General features: G+C 35.1%; 1 protein-coding gene across 1 annotated transcript; it reads right to left on the bottom strand.

Annotated features, from left to right (window-relative positions):
- Nucleotides 1-18,936: 18,936 nt before the first annotated feature.
- Nucleotides 18,937-21,074, bottom strand: CABS1 (calcium binding protein, spermatid associated 1). Its single transcript, XM_004038775.5, has 2 exons — nt 19,704-21,074; nt 18,937-19,086 (listed from the first exon to the last, which is right to left on the bottom strand). Exon 1 carries the CDS (start codon nt 21,008-21,010, stop codon nt 19,823-19,825), a length of 1,188 nt encoding a protein of 395 aa, XP_004038823.4. The 5' UTR covers nt 21,011-21,074; the 3' UTR covers nt 18,937-19,086; nt 19,704-19,822.
- Between the last annotated feature and the right edge of the window lie 2,469 nt (nt 21,075-23,543).

Genomic DNA, 23,543 nt, shown 5'->3' with positions numbered 1-23,543 from the left:
CAGGGTACATGTACACAACATGCAAGTTTGATACGTAGGTATACATGTGCCATGTTGGTTTTCTGCACCCATCATCTCATCATTTACATTAGGTATTTCTCCTAATGCTATCCCTCCCCCAGCCACCCACCCCCTGACAGGCCCCAGTGTGTGATGTTCCCCACCCTGTGTCCAAGTGTTCTCATTCTTCAATTCCCACCTATGAATGAGAACATGCGGCGTTTGGTTTTCTGTCCTTGTGATAGTTTGCTGAGAATGATGGTTTCCAGCTTCATCCATGTCCCTGCAAAGGACATGAACTCATCCTTTTTTATGGCTGCATAGTATTCCATGGTATATATGTGCCACATTTTCTTAATTCAGTCTATCATTGATGGACATTTGGGAATCAATGGACTTTCTTAAAGGGAAGTGTGAAAAGTTGGGCCATAATTCAAGTAAATCTATCACACTTGATGTTCTCAATGCCTTAACACTTATTTTTGAAGAATACAAAGTTGAGTATAGTCTGGAGCAGGGTTTCTCAGCCTTGGCATTATCGATAGTTTGGGTCAAGTAATTCTTTGTTGTGGGTATCTGTTTTGTGCCTTTCTGGCCTCTACTCACTAGGTGTCCATTGCATCTTCCCAGCTGTGATGACCAGAAATGTTCCAAACATTACCAAATGTCCCCTGGGGGACAGAATCATCCCTAGCCAAAAAACCACTAGTGTAGATGAAGAAATCACTTCTTATTTCAGTACCTAATTCACTCATTCAGGTATAGTTCTCTGAAGAGTATTTTTCATTTTGACCACTCTGAGCCCTAGAACAGTATGGAGAGTGGATCTTAGCAAGTGAAACTTAAGAGAGAAAAACCTGTTAAAAGGCTGTTACTACAGTTGTCCAGATAGACTTGCGTAGTGGCAGAGGGGCTATGGATGGATAAGTGGACAGAATAAAGATATTTTCACGGGACATAATCAACAGATCCTTTTGACGGTCTAGATATGAAGGCTGAAGGACAGAGCAATGTCAAGCTGATATCCATGAGTCATGTAAGATTTCAGTAAGAAGTTGGTAATTGAGTCAAGTAGGGTAAGTGGAGATAATTGGAAGCCTCTTTCAGAATGATAGAGATGTGTGAGTCAAGGCAATGAAATGGAAATTGAGATGTACGTAATTAACACTGAACCCAGGATAGGAGACAAAGAAGTATGGGTGAATAGCAAAAACAGGGCTTATGGGAAAATCTGAAGAGAGAAATGGCAACAGATGAAACTCTTATTTCCAAACATTTGCCATTCATTTGCTCTTTATACTTCTATTTTTATTTTCCTTCTTACTCTCTCTTCTAAAGTGTTTAACCCTCTTTCTGAAACCTTTTTCTCTGCTTGGCTTTCATGTAAGTTTCTTAGTTCTCTCACCTCTGAATGCTCCCTTTTTAATCTGCTGTTTGCTCTTTTTCCTTCAGGTTTCTCACATGATTCTACCTTTCTCTTCTTCTTCCTTCTTATTCCTCTCCTCTTTTTTCATACCCATCAATATCCAGGAGAACTTGTGTTGTGAGGAATAATGCTCTTGTATTTGTACTCTTATATTCCCTGTCCTAAATCTAGGTAAGTTTTACTAAATCATGGGGGTGAATTTATCAACTAGATATTGACCTAATATTAACATATCACTGGATGAAATGATATATGAGATGGTACAACATTTTGGTTAAACAATCTCTGGTGAAAATACTTCTTTAGTGGATGAAGTAGCAATTGGGAAAGCATATCTGTAGATCTGTGGGAATTTAACTTACTTTTTTCTGTGCTTTTTGAAAATGTCTCACTTAGACTATGATCCCTTTGAGAGTAGGACTGCCATTTCTTCACCTCTTTCTTCGTAGCTCTCACATGTGTAATTTTATATTGTGCATTTATATAAAGTATAATTGTATGTTTATTGATGTGTTTTATTATGACTACATGTACTTCTGTTTTATATCAAAAAGAAAATTGATTTGTAAGATTTGTAATATATTAACATTATATGGGGTGGTTTTTAAACACCTTTTTTTTAGTCTGTGAAGAGTTTACTTTTTTTTGACACCTACTTTGTGTGTTATAGAAACATTTGATAGGATAAATGTGCTGGTATTAGCACTGTCATTCTACAGGAATAAAGAAGAGATCAATACACATATAATCAAATGCATAAATCAGGTTTATCTTTGAAAGATTTTATGGTGTAGCAAGATGAAAGAAAAAACAGAAAGAATCATATCTCTGTATTTTTATATCTCTTCCTATATTTTTGTTAAAACAAAATGCTGAGAGAAGGTGATCACAAATATATCAATATTCAGTTTTTCAGGATCTGTAAAAACAGAACAAAATATCATGAGCCATTAACTAAAGGTACATAAACTCTACCCTCTCGAATTGTTTTAAAATAGCTGAATGCTGGGTAGGACATTAGAAGCTGCAACTTTAGAGTTAAATGGATGTGAATTTGAAGACTGGTCTACCATTTATGACTTTGTGGTCTTTGGAAAGTCACATAAATTCTCATAGCCTCAGTACCCTCATCTTTAAAAAGAAGTCCACAAGACTGGTTTCACAGGGTTGATATGAGTATTAAATTAGATTCAAGGCCAGGCGCTGTGGCTCATGCCTGCAATCCCAGCACTTTGGGAGGCCAAGGTGGGCAGACATGAGGTCAGGAGATCGAGATCATCCTGGCTAACATGGTGAAACCCCGTCTTTACCAAAAATACAAAAAATTAGACAGGTGTGGTGGCACGTTCCTGTAGTCTCAGCTACTTGGGAGGCTGAGGCAGGAGAATTGCTTGAACTTGGGAGGTGGAGGTTGCAGTGGGCTGAGATCACACCACTGCACTCCAGCCTGGGTGACAAAGTGAGACTCTTTCTCAAAAAAAACAAAAAAATTAAATTCAATAGGAATATTTAATGCTCCAACATCTGAACTAAGTGTTCAACAGTTGGCATCTATCATTGTGATTTTTACATTCTATAGTTAGGATAATTCTTCCCATTTATATTTATAATTAGAAGCTGCTATATTCAGAAATAAGATGAATATATGATCTCCTACTTCTTTGATATTGTTTCTGAATGATCATGTTATATCATGATGTGTGTGATTCAGTCATTGTTTATAGCAAGAGAGCTCTTGTATTGGTTGGGTTTTGTTTATATTACTATTCCCAAGGATAATTATAATATTTCCTACAATCTTTACTCCTTTTTTGTCTTATTATTGTTGGCAGATGCTGAAAGAGTGAGGAAGACTTCCTATGTGGCATGTGCACTATGTGAAATTTAATAAATATTGAAGTCCAAACTAACTTTAATTTACGAAAACCCTAATTAAAAGTAAGCTTTTCCAGGAAAATAAAACATATTTTAGTACTGGGATAAAAAAGCAAAATCTTGTGCACATTTGGTGATCCTTTAGTTGTGTGTTTCTTTTGTGGGAATCAGCCAGCATCAGGTTTATAGATATGACTTATACTTAAGGAGACCAAATGTAGTTTGTGAAATAAAGGGGGAATAAGAGCTTCTAATTCATATGCCAGAGTTAGGAACTATTTGTGTATCTTTCTCTTTGACTGTGGCCAGACACATCTCAAAGTTACTCAGAAAATATTTTGGAAAACATTTTCTTGGTTTGCTTTTATCTTCTTGTGATTTGGTATTGTAGTCTCAGACAGTTGCAGAATATACTAAAACTATTGTTGCTGGTTGGCAAGGGCAGTGTCAGCCACTTCAGCTGGGTTAGACTCAGTTGCTGCAGTGTTTGTGACAGCCTCAGATTGGAGCCTGCTGGGAGCTGTGGTGTTGGAAATGGCACCTGCAGTTTTGCTGGTAGAGGCAATGGAAGTGGCCGTGGTGGCCGCAACAGTTGCAGGAGCAGAGGTGGCTAGCAGTGCTTGAGAACTAGGGTTTACATCATTCTCAGGTGGTTGTGTAGGTCCAGATGATGGACAATGTGGGTGGTTGGGGTGATGAGGGCTTTGATGGTGGAAGAGATGATGGAGACCAAGGGGAACCACAGGAACTGTTTCAAATTTTATAAACTGCTTGTAGTTTGGCTTTCCAGGACTTTGTTTAAATGGTTTAAAATTCTTCTCAGAACTATGGCTAGACTTCAGAGAGAGAACACAAAACAAACAAATAATTGTTTTTACACAGATGGGATGCATAAACTAAAGTCAAGCTTTAAATATGTATTTATATTACCATTTACATTTATACAATTATTCTAAATTCATTTCATAAGTAAGTTGATAGAATAATATGCCTACCTCATACAGCATTTTTAATTATGATTTTGGGTGAGATATAAATGAAGTAAACTGTGTCCCTACTGTTCTCAAAGTTTGATAGTTTTATTGCAGGTTTTTCCAAAATACGTTCCATAATACGCATTATGTTGTGAAAATTTTGGTGACCAAATAACTTTGGAAAGGTTTTGGGTAAAGTAAAACATGTTTCTTTACTGCAGGACTTATTGCAATTGTTAACATAACATATAGTGGATATTTAGAATATCCAAGGGATATCGATATTTCTCAATTTTACTTAATCATGGAAATTTTGTGTGTGTGTTTGTAGCATTTCTTCATACTAGTGTTTTAGTGTTTTGTGGAGCACTTGTTGAGAAATCTGTTCTAATTTCCATCCTGTAAAAAAGTATAATGCATTTTACTGCTCTGAATAAAGATAAACTTTTCATTGTCCCCTTTCATAGAGCTGAGAATACAATGAGATTGATAAAACATTCCATGAATCTGTGTGGCTGACTCATTGCACAGAATCACAGACACTAAAAGCGGGAATTACCTTGAGTCGGTGCATTTCTACCCTGTGAAAGTCTTAATTAAATAACACAAAGGAGACTTTGATTTAATTCGTTTCAGTTACAGACTTTTGACATGACATTCCCTGAGGATTTCTGATTAGACTCAGGTCTCTTATTTTGTCTTCACTGGCAGAGGCTAATTCTTGAAGTTCTAAATATGATGCTTCACCTTCCTCTCTATGAAGCATTAGTTCTCATCTATTTTTGTGTTGTACTTATTCCTAATGCCAATATCTTTTAGACTGAATTTGGAGTGTCTGATAGTGTGGACTATTGGGGGAAGACTCATTCCTCGGGCTCTGGTGCTCCCATGCCATGTGAGTCTGACAGTGTTGTCTGTTCACTGAATAGATCTCATACTCCCGTAGATCTTTACTGGAAGACCCAGGAGCCACTCAACCTTTAGGATGAATTAATTTAACTAGAGGGCTGCTTTAACATTCTAACAATGTTGTTTTCTCTTCTCTTGACCCTTTTCAAGGTTTTTATTGCTCTGTAGATGTGAGATCTCATGTATATTTCCCAAATTGATGCCTTGGTATATGTGGCTACATTTACCTTTAGGCAATCAAAAGGTAACGTGATATAATAATATAAATCAGTGATCAGTGAGTGAGAAAAATATCCTACTCTGCAGCTTCTGTCTTCCCTACTTACAATTCCAACAGTTAGGTAGATGTGAGTAGCTGATTTCAGGGATGCTATGGAATGATCAGTGTTTGAGACAAATTGAATATTCAAAGATTGGTCTAGGTTTCACTGAATGGGGGTTGTCAGACCAATCCTGTTACAGGTATCTGGCCATTTCTCAGAATTATTTCACATTGACAATTATAAGGTGATGGAGCTGAAGGGGTGGAGAAAAAAAGAGAATGGAGAAGAAGTACATTGCTGAAATTTTCAAGGCAGGTTTGGAATGTTTTTTTTTTTTTTTTTCTGAATGTTAGAACAATTTGGGTCGTTAAACTTAGAAATGTATATTCCACAGCATTAGAGGCAGGATAACTTTTTTTGTTTTTTTTTTTTTTGTTTTAAGGCTTCCTTTAGAGTACATGTCTGGTTGTGGGGAAAAAGGAGAAGGGGGAACTAACAGGATGTTATGACAAGTATTTTCAGGTAACACATCCTTCTGTGCATTCCACCTCCAGTCTGACGTGGGGTGGGGTTATGACAATTAGAAATGGCAGAGGGTGGACACAGGGATTTGGAATTTTGAAAAGTCTTTCCAGATGATTTTGGATTTTCTCCCCTTTTTTACTGGACACCACTGAGTTTAAGAAAATAAAGAGTTTTCACTTTTTTTGCAGGATCATAGAAAATGTGCCTTATTTAAAAAACCATCAACACATATAAGGAAAATATATCTACACTGAACAAAGAAATATTAATTTTGGAACTGATAGCTAGGAAAGCATTGCATTTCATGAACTAAGTTTTCCTACTCCCATTGCAGATTAATACATATCAAGACGCAGGTAACTGAGGCAAGATTTTGGTGCTTACACAACTATTCCCATTTGTTTCCTAAACTTTGATATTCAGGCTCTGTCTCTTAACATTTTCTTTGGTTGGAAATAAAATATTTGTACCTTATCAACTTGTCAGACATAATGGGTTTTGATTATGATTGAAAATATAAAAACATAACCAGAAATGTAATAAAACTTACTTTGTGTTTTCTTATGCGCATCAACAGACTAAAATGAGATGGGAAACAGAAACATTAAAAAATTAGATCCAGAGCACGTATGACATTTTGGGAAGAGTAGTGATTGTAAGTCAGGTATGAGGGCAAAATGTGTTTGCATTAGGATGAATAGAATGAAATACAGTTTTAGAATTTCTGGTGTCATCATTGCATGAGCAACATTCTAACAGTTTAAAGGGTGCACAGTCTGTGGAATAAGGATGATGTATTTTTCTTGAATCCTTTTAGCAGAAGGATTCCTTTTCCTCCACATTCACATGAGTGTGTCGGCGCCTGGTCTCCAGTGGCCAAGTACTGCTAGATTTGGCTTCCTTTATCATTATAACTACCATTCACTCAGGTGTCCAGCCTGGAGACCACTATGCTACTACTACAAGCATCTTTAAGAAGTTGGTGTAGGAAAGAAAACCAACCTGTCTTTTACGGAAGAGAAAAATGAGTGGTCCAAAGAAGTTCTGGAATAGGGTTTTTCATGGGATGGGAAATCATCCTGGCTGCATTTTAGCATGGGGAAGGAGAAGAAGAGGCAGTTCCCATAATTAGCAGTGCCCATGAGACACTGTTTGTTCATGAAATGATACTGGATTATGTTCGCAGCAGTAAGTCTTAGACAATGTCCCTCTCATCCTCTAGATAATGTTATTTAGGTGCAGGTGTTAGGTTAACAAATCTAAAAACATTATGGGATAGCAAGCACATGCTCTTGCTTGGAAGTTAATAGCATGTCTAGATTTTCTTAATTTATTTGATCCGTGTGGAATTCTTTATGTGGTTGCATATTCATTTTATAGTGTTTCTTATGATCAGTTTTCTTCTTCCCAGCTTTTTCTTTCTGGAGAGTCCACCAAGAACTAAACTTTATTTAGGAGTTCTCCCACAGAGGTAGAATCAGAGTACCTTAAAAACTTAAAAATCACAACACTACAATGTCCAATTTACATGTGTTTGGAATTCTAAAGACCTATCAGTATGTGGGAAAAGAAAAATATTAAGATTGCATTCTAAGGTCAACAAAAGATCATAGAGGAATTTAAATTAAGGTATTAGACATAAAATAAAAACAGGGTACATTTAGTATAAAGCTACATTGGCATAAAATAATGAACTGAATGTACCCCTTATGATTAGGAACTGAATAAGAAAATAAATATATGTAAAATATTTTATATAACTGTGAGGTAAGCAGTAAAGATCAAAATGATTGCAAACAAAATCAGAGCCTTCATCTTGTCTTTGGGTCCTCTGGAACCAAGCAGCTTCATTGGTGATGAGACAATAAAAGAAATAAAAATTTGTTTTTGGTAAATTTTAACCAATGGAAAAACACTTATGTCTATTATGGCATATCTATGGCATATATCATATCTATGGCATAAGAAGAACATACAATTTAAAAGAAAAACATGGAGTTCAACAGATAGGAGCAAAGGTTAAGAATAGTGAATTCTAATAATACTACATAAAGTAAAAGAAGAATCCTGACAAAATTTCTCATTTAATTGTCAAGAAAACAAATATTGAGCCTACCTTTTTGTCTATTATTTTATGATTACTAAACAGTTATTTAAGAAGGCAAACCCAAAATAAGATTGAGAATGTGGTAAGGTATATGACCTTTTACACAACCATTAGTTCTATTAATTTAGCTAATTTTTTAAATAGCCGTATAACACTACACAAAATAAACATGAAAATGTTGATATCTGTAACTTACAACCTAATTTATGGAAATCATCCTCAACTAATTAAGCAATAGAACAAACCCAATTGTGTTCATTTCAGTGTTACTGATAATTAAAAATATGAATACTCATAATCATAATTAATAATATGAATGCTCATAATCATGAATACTCGTAATCATACAAATTTGTGGAAATTTGAAAAATGCTTATGTTGTAATGATAAGGTAAATGTTTAAATATCATGCTATATGTAAATTATCCACATAGATGACAGAAAAATGTAAGCATAAATGAAGTTAGATATGAGATGATTGTGTAATTTATGTGTGGATTTTCTGTTCTCAAAAAAATTTATGGTATTCTATTGATATCATAATTTAAACACACAAAAAACCTAAGAAATTTCCACTAAAATGATCTTCTGACTCTAATTTTCACCTTACATACTTAAAACACTGGACAGAAAAATTTAATGTTAACTCATAACATAAAATACATATATTGTTAGAAATATGAAATACTCATTTAATTTTACCATCAGCATTAATTTTATTATCGACAAATAACTCTTAAAATTTAGTGTTTCTGTTAAACTTTCATCTTTTTGATACAATCATTACTTCTGAATTCTCTCATCCAAACAAAATGTAAAAAACAAATCCATCTCAAATGGTAATTATTTGAAGACTATTATAAAAATATTCTTTCTTCATAATTTTGCAATCACATGATACTTCAATAATGAATCTCTCTCTCTCTTTTTTCTTTTTTGCTAACATTCATTTTTTTCCCAAAGAAAAGTAGCTAAGAGCTTTAGTTGCCAAATCCTAGTCATATTACCTAACCTATCAGAGGCCTATTTTTCTAATTTTTAAAATAAGGTGATTTATTTTTTGATTGATGAAGTGGTCAGATTTCAATACCCCAAAAATAAGAATAGAAAACCAAATTAACAAGTGTATTGCTTCCATATGAAACAGTCATAATCTCAAGCAAAATATGAGACACATTTCAAAATTAATATGTAGGTCCCTTTGTAACAAAAGAGATAAATAAAATAGAGGCAATCATCTAATATAAAATCAGGCCCAATGATTTCCTGCATCATTTAGTACATTGATTTTTCTGCCACTGAGAACATTTTCATTTTTATAGGTTCAAAACTAAAATATGGCATTATGTCTAGAAAGGGCCATTTTAAAGATTCTGAGATTCTGGAGGACAGGCTATTTTTATCATTATCATTTTTCCTGAAATTCTTACCATTTTACTGTTAAAAATAGATAAAACTTGTAGGCTGAGAACTTATTAAATCAGTATCAATTTTTTTTCTGTTTACAGTATTTCCTTTCAAATGCATTTTTTTTCTGTTAGAATTATGTGGAAAGCAGTCTGAGATTTTGTAATACTTCCACTAATTAGAAACTGCATATAATCAAAGATAAAGAAAATGGATTTTTAAGCCTTTGAAATTAAAAAAAAAAGATACTGTAATGAGGGGGTCTTCTTTTTGTTTGTCCAGCAATGTCAGCCTTTCCTCAGCTTGTGAAATCTGGAAGCTCAGTGAAAGAGCACAGGTGATTCGTGCCTTATAAAGGGTTATTTTTTCTCTTCTTTATCCCTTCTATATTGTGAAGCAAAATATTATTATTATTATTTTAGCCTTTGCCTCTGGGTTAATCCAAATCATTTCCTGAAACAAAAAAAGGACAGGTATAATTTTTAAAAGTTAACATTTGTCCTTTTCATTTTTTTCAGGAATGTCATGGTTAATTATCTGTGTATTAGAAAAAGTGAAGGTTTATTCATTATAATTTAAATGTGATACATTGAATCCACTCTTTCCTTCATTTCAGATATTACTTAACATTTTACTGCAAAGCAATAATTATTGAAACTTGACCAGAAACCCAAGGCTTAAAATGTTTTCTTTCTTTTTAACTGTACTCTGCTATTTATAATATAATGCTTGGCTATTATATGCTAATGTGTATTCTGAGCTGGGAGAAAGTATTTGAAAATGATAGCTTCTTTTATGTTCATTTTTGGCTTTTTAAAGTAAAATATTGCTGAAGTAAATTTTTAGAGATTATAAAATTAGCTCAATTGAAACATTAATGGCTCTTTTCTCACATTTTCTTAACATAAAAATGAGAAAAAGGACCCTCACACCTGTAATGTCAGCATTTTGGGAGGCCAAAGTGGGAGGATCGCTTGAGCCTAGAAGTGTGAGACTAGCCTGGGCAATATGATGGAACCTCATCTCTAGAGAAAACGCAAGAATTAGCTGAGGTGGGAGGATTGCTTGAGCCCAGGAATTTGAGACCAACTTGGGCAACATGATGAAATGCCATCTCTACAAAAATTAGCTGGGCATGGTACCCTTTTCTGTCTCTACAAAAAATTTAAAAAATTATCTGGACATGGTGATGTGCATCTGTAGTCCCAGCTACTTCAGAGGCTGAGGTGGGAGGACCACCTGAGCCTGGGAGATTGAGGCTGCAGTAAGCTGTGATGATGCCACTACACTCCAGCCTGGATGACAGAGTTAGACCCTGTCTTAAAAAAAAAAAAAAAAAAAAGAAAGAGAAAAAGGCAACTAATGAACCATTTTGACACCCCTTACTATACATCTTTTACCACTAGATTCAGAATAATTCTTTATTACACAAGAGTTTTGTATCACAGAAGAAACCTTGCTCAGAAGAAATGTGACAGTTATTAACCAATACAAAATGTGAGCATTGTAGTAGTTTGACATTTGCTTTGATGCAAGCTTTAATTTCCATGAAAATGTTGTTTGTTACCAGAAAGATAGAAAAACGTCATCTGGAAAAACTACTGGTGGATAATCAGATTTTCAATGCTTTTCTTTCAAGTTAGCTGTTAACAGTGGTATATCCTCTTGGCATTAATTCATGCTGTGATGAACGAAAGAACGGAGAAGGACCTCTAGACTTTTTATCCCAAAGGTAAATTGGAGGGCACTAGGTGCAACGTCTCTTTGGTTATTGGATTTTCAGTTTACTCATATTTTCTAAAAATTATTTTAGGATCACTAAAAACAATGAGAACAACCTAAAGTATAAATCAGGATGTAGATCTATATCCGTGTGCTTTTTCATAGATGGTAATTTTGTATGGGAAGACACCGAAATTTGAGAAAATAAATAACTTGCTCATATTTTCAAAAGCCAATATTTGAATACAGTTTTTTTTCTCCACAGCTTTTTCTTTCCTCTGCACCAAGATATTCTTATGTATGTTTAACTTTTGTTGTGAGACGTTCTGGCTAATCATTATGGTGAATAAATTGTAGACAGAGAGAGTCTGTCTTAGGCATTTTTGTGGCTCTATCAGTTAGTAGATTTCCTGGCATTAATCTAGGTGAAATATAATGCTTTTGACCAAGTAAATATATGTATTTATAAAAATAAATTTTCTTTCCTTTCCTTTGTTGCAAATGATTCTAATGTAAAATTCTGTAGACTAAGAGAAAATGTCAGGATTCCAATACACAAGATTCTTGCTTAGAAAACTTGGCTAGGAACACCTACCATACCTAACAGGGCTGGTCAGAGCTTTCAGATTTCAACGTAAATTGTTCATGTCGAGGAGTCTGTGTAGTTAAGCTCATGCTTTATTACATCATCATTTTGTTTAACAGTGTGATTGGAATACCTTGATAAATATTAAAATGTTGATAATTATTCATACTAATTCTTGCTCTTCTTTTGGGCTTTATTTTCTCTTTCTTACATGAATGCCATAGTTGGTTGTATCTCTGTTTTTAGCTTCCTCGATCACCCCATCCAACTTTTACGTTTTTACCGAAATTATCTTTCTAAAATACAATCTAACATGCAAATCCAATGCTTAAAACTTTGGTTGCCTCCCATTGTCTATATCTGCATTTCCCAAAACATGTTACAGAGCATTATCCTTAGAGGAGTTTACTAGAGCTCCATGACGATAGAGCTGAATGAACCCTTCTTACATATATTCTTATTTAAAGACTCCAGGAAATTCATTCCAATATTGCATCAATGCATTTTACCCTGAAACTCTAATTTCAGTGAAACTAGTTCAGGGAATATGAGCTGTTAGTTATATGAAGTTTTAACACTAAATTGCTACACAAGATGTGATTGGTTAATTTTCTGTGTCAACTAGGCTAGGCTATGATGCCCTATTGTCTGGTCAACCACTAGTCTAGGTGTTACTGTGACATTTACAATCAGTTGACTTTAAGTAAAACAGATTACCTTTCATAATGGGGGTAGACCTTATCTAATTAGTTGGAGGCCTTAAGAGCAAAGACTGAGGTTTCCTGGAAAAGAAGAAATTGTGCCTCAAGAATGTAACACAGAACTCTTTCTGAGTTTTCTGCTTGCTGGCCTCCCTTGTGGATTTCAGACTCAATACTGCCATAGCAACTCTTGCCTGAATTCCCAGCCTGGCTTTTTCCCTCTTTCTATATATCCCATTTGGTTCTGTTTCTCTGGAGAATCCTGCCTAATATGCATGGTCTGATACAATTTGATTATATTTCTGATTTGCTTGTAAAGCTGTAATATCACTTACAATCTATTTGTTATGATTTATACTCAGACCCATTGTGCTTACTTCATAATTATTAATAACACCAAGTGCCTTCATGCTTCTGTGTTTTTGACCTTCCCCTTTTCACAGCTTGCAACCAGTGAGCTCCTTTTTGTCTTGGCCAACTGGTATTCAATTCTAAGCATCTAGTACAGACCATCTCTCTTCTGAGAGCATTCAGTTTAATAAATGAAAACATCATTTCCTCATTTACTGGTACATTTTATTCATTTATTTAACAGATGTTTATTGAGCATCTATTGTGTTCCAAGCTCTCAGAATTGAGCAGTGAACAATAGTATCTGGTTTCTTTGCTTTGAATGCAGTGTTGATAGCTCTATTAGGACTTTCTGGTTTACAGCTGTTGTTTTGGAGTCATTATTATATTGTCTCTTTCAGTCTCAAAAACGTTCTGGTTTTCATAACAAATGATGTGATCATCCTAATTATCAGATATACAGTCTGGGAGGGAAAATAAGCATTAACCAGGTTATGGGTTAAATTATGTCCTCCCCCGCGAAATATGCTGAAGTCCTAACCCCCAGTAATTGTGAGACCCCAAATTGGGAAATGGTGTCTTTTCAGATGTAATCAAGTTAAGATGAGGTCATAATGGATTAGGATGGGCCTAATCCAATGACTGGTGTGCTTATAAATAGAGAGACATCTTGACATGGAGTCACAAAGGAGAACCTCATGTGACAAGGAGGCAGAGAGTGGAATGACCTGTTTACAAACCAAGGAATGCCAAGGATTGCCAGCAGTTGGTTCCCAGAAGCTAGGAAGAAACACAAGAAAAAAATCCCTTAGAAAGTGTATAGAGAACATGGTCCTGCTAACACCGTGATTTCAACTTATATACCCCAGAACTGTGGGGGATATAGATTTCTCTTGTTGTTAACCACCCAGTTTGCGGCACTTTGTTACAGTAGTCTGAAAAAAGTAATATAACATGCAATTGAAATAATTATGGATGCTACATAAAGCAAGGTATAGTGTACTATGAATATTATATGACAGAAGAATACTGGGGCTTATATAAATTTAGGGTCCAGGGAGGATATAACTGAGGAAGTGACATTTAGGTGTACTTTAAAAGGTGAGTTACAGAATTTTTCAGGGAGAGCATAGCACATTCGGTGATCCTGATACAAGACATAACTTTATGTTCTAAGGATGATTAAAATGAGATCTATATAGTTGAAATTTCAGAACAGAAAGTGATAGTAGCATATTACAAGGCTGCATAGATAAGCAGGGTTTCCATTGTGGTGACTCTGATGAATATCGTAAAGATTTTGGAGTTCATCCTAAAGTTGGTGGAAAGTCACTGGATAATTTTTTGAATTAGGAGGTGGAAGTGATATGATATATTTGTGTAATAAACTTCCACTTTTGCTTGATAGAGATTTGGATAAAGAAATGACAGTGGGAAGGAGGGCAAATGGATTTCTTCTGTATTTAGAATGCCATGGTAAAAACTTTGTATTTGTTAGGTATGGAGAATGAGAGAGAGGGAAGTGAAGGCTGATCCCCAGTTTCTGGCTTGGACAACTGTGAAGATAGTGCCTTTTGCTGAGATGGAGAATATTAGAAGAGGAGAAATTTGAGGGAAGGGAAATGCCAATTTTAATTCAGCCTTCTCTTATGTTTGAAATACATGTGAGAAAAGTAAAACAACATACCAGTAGTGCTGTAATGAAAATAAAGGCCATAGACTCAAAATGTAATTCATGTATCCTTTGTTTACTCCTAATTTGCAATAGGTAGAATTGGTGGAAGCACATATGCTACAAAGACACTGGCTTAATTTCCCACTGTTCTTGGTGCCTTGAAGTTATGAGTGTTCTTTAATGCATCCTCGTGTAGAGCTAGTTTAACTTTGGGAATCTCCTCAGGATAACGTTCTTTCTTCATGGTCAGGAGTCTTTGCCTCTTAAGATTGGCTTCTCTCCCTCTCTTTTTGTGGTCAGAAGCTCCCTGTGACTTGGAGGAGAGTGCTGTGCCCCAGGGTAAGGTTATTTGTAGGGAAGGGGTACAGTGGGGATTATAAACAGGGGTTACACTAGGACAGAGGGAACTTTGGACAGAGATATATGTGTCAGAGGAAACTATGGGTAGGATTATCTTGTGACACAGGAGGATCTTTTATCAAGTAAATACAATGAAATATTATAGGTAGTGTGATTAAAGAATGTATATAGTGGGATACACAACAGGTAATCATACCGAGGGGTGGTTAAAGAAGATAGCATGTGAGGTGAATATGAAAGACGATATTTACCACATGAGACTGTGGCACTGGGAGAACAGCAGGCACTATAATCTCAGCACTTAGGGAGGCTGTGGTGGGAGGGTTGCTTAAGGCCAGTAGTTTGAGACCATTCCGGGCAAGAGGGCAAGACCCTGTCTCTACCAAATAAATAAATAAATAAATAAATAAATAAATAAATAAATAAATAAATAGACTCAGGGACTTGAAGTAACTTGGGTTGTCAGTTTTTAAGGTGTATTGGTTTCAAACAACAGAAAGCATAACCCAAACTTGTTTAATTAGAAAATGCATTGTCTCAGGTAAATAAGCAGACTAGTTAGGCTTGCTACATGATGTGACTAGTCTCACATTCTTTTATTATTTCATACTTATATTTCTTGTCTCTAATATCCTCAGTGTTCACTTTACTGTCAAGCAACCTGTCTCCTTGTCATCCAAGGTGATTCTAGCAGCTCCTGGCCCTAAATGTCTTTAGACAGACGTTTCCTTCAGAAACTTGTTCCCCAGAGTCTCCCCAAAGCACTTCTTCTTGTCCCCTTTGCTCTGACTGGTTCATGTGCTTATTCTTCATGACTGTAGCAAGGCATGTGGGAACAGGGAGTGAGCAAAACGGTTTAGAGATGAGTGCTGTGGGGCTTAATTAATTTGCTAAATACAAGACCAGAGGTGAGATGACCAGCTACAAGAGAGCCATTAGCCTTAACCAAAGCAGTGGCAATGGGAATGGATCAAGGGCAAGGGTTATGATAAAGAGATGGAATGATTCATTATTCAATAGTTCACACAAAGCAGTGTGATTTGAACTTGAGTTTTGGAGCCACTCAAGTCTCTGGAGCTGAGCTTTGTTACTTACTAGCATCGTTATCTGGGGCCAATGACTTTTCTGTTTCACTTTGGTTATCTGTGAAATGTGACTATTCTAAATGTCTACTCACTGTATGCCCATCACTCCTTTCTCAGGTCATCACTATTTAGAATATTTGGGAAGAAAGACTGTCTCATATTCATTCTCTAATTACTCATCTGTTTCTTCTTTGCCTCCTGTATTTCTTTATTTTTTCAAGAATTGCATATTTAAGACCTTGTGTCTTACAGACGTTTAATCAAATTTCAGAGCAGGGAGAAACTTTGAAATGGCGCAAGGTAAAACGCATAATTAGGCACGCTTTCTTGGAAAAATGTTCATTGACCACCAGGAATCTCACTGGCCACTCATCTTCCTGGACTCTAACCAGTTGCCAATGTGCTGTTCTTCATATTATTTCTAAGCCCTAGCCCCAAATTCCTGTTAACTTGTATTGTAGAGCACATGATCTTTTTAATTGTTTAACTGTTCCAGTTCGGTTTATGCCTCAGAGCCTCATCTCCTCCAAGCAAAGGGGACTATCAAGTTATTTTCCTAAACAAAGCCCTTGAAAGAAGTATAGTTGGAGTTTATAAAATAATGATGCTTTTCAGCTAGCCAGTGCTCTCAGTACTAAGACTGTTTTGAGGATAAAATGATTAAAACCTTTAATATCTTCCAAACAGATAAGATTCAGGATGTTTAACAAGTACTGTATAATTTGTCTCTTTCCTACCTTTCCAGTTTCGTCTTATGTTCCACCTGATATCGTGTCTGTTCATATCCTTGAAAAATCTAGCCTCAAGGATTTGGAGATGTTGTTTCCTTATCTCTCCACATTTTTCAATATTTTAGCTTAAATCCTACCCCCTCAGAGACAATTTCTTGGCCTTAAATGTATGTGAAATCTGCAATTATAATCTTTTGTTTTTTCTTTGAAACACCCACCACATTTTGCATGTAGTCATTTCTTCCTGTGTGATTATTTGAGATTGTCTAAAATTTGTCTTTTATGGTAGATTAATTTCCATGAAGGCAGGGATGGTGTCATTTGATTCACTACAGTGTCTCAAAACACTTTCATGGTGCTTGGAACATAGTCGGTGCATATACATGCCTTGTAAATGAAAAATAAAGTAGCGTCTGATACATAGGGAACACTCAAAATAATTGTAATATTTTAATTGGGTATGGGAAGCAAGTAAGAGTGAAAGATTTAGCTTGGCTTCCAGGTTTTCTAGTTAATGGGGTTGACAAACATTCATCCTCTCCTGTGTACAGTTTATGTTCTGGATGATTGGAGAGCATTTAAAAACGCACGAAAGCACAGAGAATGAAACAAAATCACCTGCAGTCCTTCCTAGAGATTATATATTGTGATATATGTAATCCAGACATTCTGCTTGCGTGTGTATGTGTATGCATGTGTATATTGCATACATACCACTGTGTAAATTTGCTTAGAGTTGTATGAAAATATCATCCATTTGATTAAATATTCTTCCTTAGAACCATTTTAAAAGATGCAAGCTATGGCTTCATATGGGTATATAGAAGTGTAATTAATTACATGTGACTACAATTGTAGATTGTTTTCAGTGTTTTTCCCTTATGAACATGTAAAATCACATTCTTCAGTGTAAGAGTTTGCCAACATTCTTGTATTTAAATCTGAGGGCCCATACAGTATAGTGATTAAAAGAGCATGGGTTCTGGATGAAGACTGCCTGGGTTAGAAGCGTTCTTTGCTACATATTAACTTTGAAGCTTGGTGCATGTTGAGTAGCTTTTCTGTTTCCTTATCACTAAAATGAGAATAGCAATGTTTCTCCTTCTAGGGTATCATGAGGATCAAATGTTATTCTAAATATAAACACAACTATGCTGACCAGTAGTCAGAGCTCAATAACTGCTGGAACTTTAATAATTTCTGATTCTTAGGAAAATTCTCAGGGCTAAAATATGTAAAATATGTAAAATAACTGGGCCAAAACTTCCAGTTTTTAAAATGCTTGCTACATGTGTTGCCAAATTGGCTTCCAGCCTTCCAGAAAGGCTGGAGAAATTTGGAGAAAGTTTGGAAAATGAGTCAACAATGAATATGTACAATAATCACTGTCAATCCTCAAATGGCTAAAACTGATGTGTAATAGCTTTATTTTAATTTTTTGAATATGTCTATTGAATATTTTTCACATGTTCATTAACAATTTGTGTTTCATGAATTATGTTAATTTCTACTGTTCATTTAAAATACTTTGTAGAAACTTTTATAGAAAAATGATAGTAATCTTTTCACTGCTATGTAAAATAAAATTAGTTATTTACTTTTTAATTTTATGTTAATTTTCTTTGTTTCAGAATTTTAACTATTCATGGTGTCAAACCTATCAATCTTCTTATCACCTTTTCATATATGGTTACATTTCTCAGGTCCGTTTGGATAGATATACAGGTACATTTCCTCCTAAGTTTTTGTATGGTTTTAGTTTTTACATTAAAGTATTTAATCCAGGTAGAATTTATTTTAAAGTATGGTCTTAAAAAGAATTTAAAAATTTGTTTATTATTCCAACATATTTTTTTCCCAAATACTGATTGTTCAAGTAAGATTAACTATTATATCCCATGTTTTTGAAGTCCACTTCACTGTATAACAAATTTTTGTTTCGTAATTTGTTTCTGGGTTTTAACACACTGTTGTGATTATTCTAGTCTATAGTTTATCTAATGGTGCAAATCCCTATACAAACCCCCCGTACATAATATCTTTCATTCACTTGGTGTTTTGGCATTGTTCTTATTTCTTTTTTTAGTGTAATACAGTTATGAATCTCTATAGAATAATTTTACTTCTGGGGATTAGAGCTATATTATTCTTTAAACAAACAATGAATTTTCATTTCTCTTTATTTCTCCTAATTTGAGAAGTCTGTAGTAGAATATCAAACACACCTACACACAGTAAATCAGTTGCTTGCCAAAAAGATTTATTGAAGAAAAATGAGCAAAGTGAAAACAGACCCATTTAAGTAGTCTGTGCCGGAAAAGAATGAGATTTATGTCCTTGAATCGCTAAGAGGAATCATAAGAAGGGTGTGATATTCAGTGTTTAAGACCTGGAAAACATGGACAAAAATTCAGAAAACACATTTTAACAGAAAGAAAATTAAATTGATGTATATGTTTACAGAACATTTTTCTGACAAATATGCATATTTGTAAAATATCATTTTGCTTTAGTTTGTATCTAACATGTGCCAAGAACCCTATCATAAATCTTATGTATCTTACATGTGGGTGCTAAACAATTACTGAATTGTCTTAATTCTTATATGAGGATTAAAAATTTTTTAAATAGAAGAGAATCACTGGTGAAATACTAATGAAAAAATTGCTTAGAACAAATTTTGGGAGAACTTTTTAGGCTATGGTAATGTTTTTGAGAGGTTAATTTGCTTCTCTTCATATCCTTAATTCTCACTTAAGTATAATATTGACTGTTAACTAAATGATATGCATCATTAAATGTTGTGGAAATGAGCCCCTACATTGCTCTGTCTTCATACTCCCTGAAGGCCAGGATGAAAAATTTTACATTAAGTAATTGTTAGAATATTGAAACTTTGTGATACTAGGGGGACCCTTACGCTGCGGTTTTTTTTTCTAAGTTTCCATAAATCTGTTACATGACCTGTAGTCCTAAGCATCTGCATTTATTAAGTCGAATACTTGCCTTAAATGCCCACATTCTTTCATTTCTAAAGGTTTTTGCTTGTTGGAAAAACTTCTTAGATGTTAAGCCTAGCTGGCTAGACTATTGCACAATTCTACATGGTATCCCTTTTGTTGCTTTCAAATCATGAACTCATCGGGTTCTTCTTTCAGTAGTTCAAAGATATCCGTTTCAGTTGTGGAGGTGTCTTCCTTATAGTCTGGGGTATCTAACACAGAGGTAGTTCCAGAAAATGGCTCAGTGATCTTAGGTACAGTCTCTGTATTATCAGTTTCAGACAAATCTTCTTCTGTAGATGATTCTTCCACTAGGTTTGTAGCTATTGATGCAGGGACAACGAAGTCATATCTGGATTCAACAGCAGTAAGCAAAACAGAATGGGTCTCTGCTTCATTTGCAGTATCTCTCTCCATCCAAATACTGGCTCCCTCGGTAGATTCTTCATCAGTTAGCAGAGTATCTTCCCGTTTATCTTTGTCTTTTTCAGCAGAGGTAGTGAGTTCAAACACAGTGATAAACTTCTCATCAGAGTCAGTTAATGTAGCCACAGCACTGGTGTCATCTTCTAAAACACTTAGGTCAATTTCGGTTATTTTCTCTTCTTCAAGGGCAGTTATGTCTGGAATAGTAGTGAAGCTTTCTTCAGGAGCAGGAGGGATTTCAGCCTCAGGAATAATGGAATCAGTGACCTGGACAGCCTCATCAGCAGGGACATTGGATTTGATGGAGGAATTATAATTGTTCATATCAGCTTCATCCTTTTCACGTGGAAAGGCAGGAGCGTCAGCAACACCAGCACTGCTGTCCTTTAGTGTGCCAGAGACTTCAGATGTTATTGAGATCTCTGCAACTCCTGTGTCAATGGTAGCTAAGAGGATATCTTCTTTTGCTATGTCAGTGGAAAAATCTATTAAAGAAACAGTAGTAACCGGTGATGAAATATTCCCAATTTTCACTGGCATGAAATTTTCGGTAATAGAGTCTCTTGTTATGGAGTTTGTAGTGCCAGTCAGAGAGGTAATTTCTTTCTGTAGGTGAGTTGTTGACTTAATAAAGTCGGTCCCCATATCATCTTCTAATTTGAATTTTTCCTTTTTAGCTGTCAGTTTGTTGTCTGTAGTTGTTGAAAAATCGCTTTCTAGCATATATTCATTTACTGAAGTGACGTGGTCTCCTTCTGAAGTAATAGTTGTTTCTGATTTGGGAATAGCATTGTCAGCCCCAAAGTAAATGGTTGCTGCAGTTGGTGTTTTACTGCTTTCTGTTGGAGGATGAGAGTAAATTTTGGGCAAACCATCTTCAGCCATGGGGCGAAGTGGCACTGTGCACTCTCACAGGTCTTGCTTCTGGACTCAGTGGTATCTCTAGGCAGGAGAGCAGTGTTCATCAGAGTGATTAAAGCTTGGGTCATCATGGTGATTGTTGCATCAACTATGGGGGCAATGTCACTGGGTCTCCTTGGAGGTTGTTTCTAGGCTGCGATTGGTTATCTAATTGCAGGAATATTGGATGAAAAGACTATAGAGTCTGCTCTGATTATGAAATCAAATTTACAGCCAAGCATTTCAATTGCAGGGAGCTTAAGGTTTACCATGTTGCTGTTTATAAAGAAAATGTCTCCTGATATAGAGCTAGGGTCACTTGAAACAGACATAGCAGAGACTGCCAGGCACCTTGTGGGTTTAGTATTAGTAAGGAAAACTCTGGAAGCCACAAGTTTATCAGTATCAGCTTAAAGTCGTCTATCTTCCAAGCAAGTAACAGAGTATTTTTGAGGTGAAGCCGTTTTCCCTTAAGATTCATAGTATTAAAAAAATTGGTATCTAAAAAAATTAATGGTGTTTTTGTCAGTAAGTATAGCTACAGAAGGTAATTAGGTAGCAGGGAATTCAGTTAGTTCCCTTATTCATAACAGGAAGTCCCACTTTTTCAGTAGAGATAATTACAAATAGTTATTGGCCTGTTGGGGTCTTTAGTGTTTTCTTTTTCATTGTATTTCTTACTTCTTCTTGAATTTACTTGAGTAACAGTGAGAGTCTCAAGTTTTGTAGGTTAAAATTGTTTTAGGAATGTTTTTCTGCAGGCTGTTATTTTAACCCAGAAGACAGGGAGGGTTATCAGTGGCAGGGAGCTGGTGTCATGTGTCAAAATTCACCCAGAAACAAGAATCAAGATGTGGATAACTACATTATTTTTAAGAATTATATTCTCAATTTCAGAGGGAGTATTTTTTATAATAATGTTAATTATATCAAACATCATCATTATGTTATCAACCTTAAGGTTTAGCTAATTAGATGAAAGCAGATTGCAGTCTAGTGTTAATGCTAGAATGAGTCTTTTTCCAGTGTTGTTAGAAGAAATTGAATTTTCATACTCAGACACAACTAAATCTGAGAAAGGACAGCAACATCAGCCTGAATAGTGGGTTCCATCTCAAGGACAAATAGTTATTCTTTATTAAATATGAACTCAACCTCAAAGTTTTCAGCTTTCTGTCTTAGACGATTAGCCTGGTTGCAGATATATCATAATTCTCTATAAAAATATGTTTCTGAACAGAAATACCATCAGTTCCTGGGCCAGTAAAGAATGCCACAGGGACAGTCATTCTCTCAGTAAGCTTACTTAGTGGGAGGATTTTCTTAACCTCTATTTTTGTCCCCTATCATTTAGTTTTTATAAAGCTTAATTCAGAATAAAGCATGCTGTAAACAGAAGATTTGGTACCTACTTTGGTGAAGTTTTTTTGTGTGTACAAAAAGGAAAAGAAAAGATGGTTAGGTTAGCTGTATATTTGCTGGAAGATATCTTGTAAGACTAGGTATTTGTTATGATGAAGAGAGTTGGAATAAGCTATAAAATATTTACTTTTATGAGTGCTTCATCTGCAATTAGATATGTCAGTTTAAATAATTACATCATCTTCATTGATATTAATTTGTCAAATAGTCTTTAATTTCAGGCATTAATTTTGTGATCCCATTAACTCTGCTTCCACTAGTATAGCTGTGAGGTAGGATCACATTGATTGCAGCATAATTATTCCTTCTCTAAGGGGAGTGCTATTCACATTATCTATGTTTTCTAAAACATTGCCCTTCAAAAGAACACTTCAGATTGACTATGTGTCATCCATCAAAGAGAAGAAAGCATATGGTGAAAATCCTGGTGGAACTGCAGGAATTTTAGCACTCTTGAGGATGAAACTGAAGTTATGTGCTCCAGGGAATACATAATAATATACTCATTTTTGACCAAATGATCATTCCCATTGAAGACATTATCTGACTAAAGGACAAAGAATCAGATTCTATAGATAAATTTTATTTAATCTGAATAGTAATTTCTTCCATTGTTGGAGTGTCTATTACACTAATTGAAACATTTTGTCTTTTCCAAGGAAAGTATTAAATTTATATCTATTGACATGTGTTCCAGAGTATATTCCTTACATTCAAGTGAAAACATGAAAACTGCTAATATAGGAAGATTTCTTAATAAAACCCCAGGAAGGTCATTTGGCACATCTATGATTTTTCAGGGATACTTGACTAGGAAAAGAGACCTTAGAAACAGGCTTTAAAAATGCCATTTTGTATAGAGTTTGTTTCCATCTGGATAACTAGATCATTTCCTGTTATTATATTTACATTTATAAGGTGATTGACTTAAAATTCACTAGCTGTGTTTTTCTCTGTAGAAGCTTTAGCTATTTCTCTTGTGTGATAGAAATTCGGATCATCATATTCATTAGGAACAAAAGTAGAAAACTTGGTGCTTGTTTTCTTAGGTTCTGAATTTCAAATGGCAGAGGCATTAATATCAAAAATTTTGTGC

Source organism: Gorilla gorilla, chromosome 3 (genome assembly GCF_029281585.2).
Source record: "Gorilla gorilla gorilla isolate KB3781 chromosome 3, NHGRI_mGorGor1-v2.1_pri, whole genome shotgun sequence".
NCBI lineage: Eukaryota > Metazoa > Chordata > Mammalia > Primates > Hominidae > Gorilla > Gorilla gorilla.
This window is presented reverse-complemented; position numbering and strand designations above follow the sequence as displayed.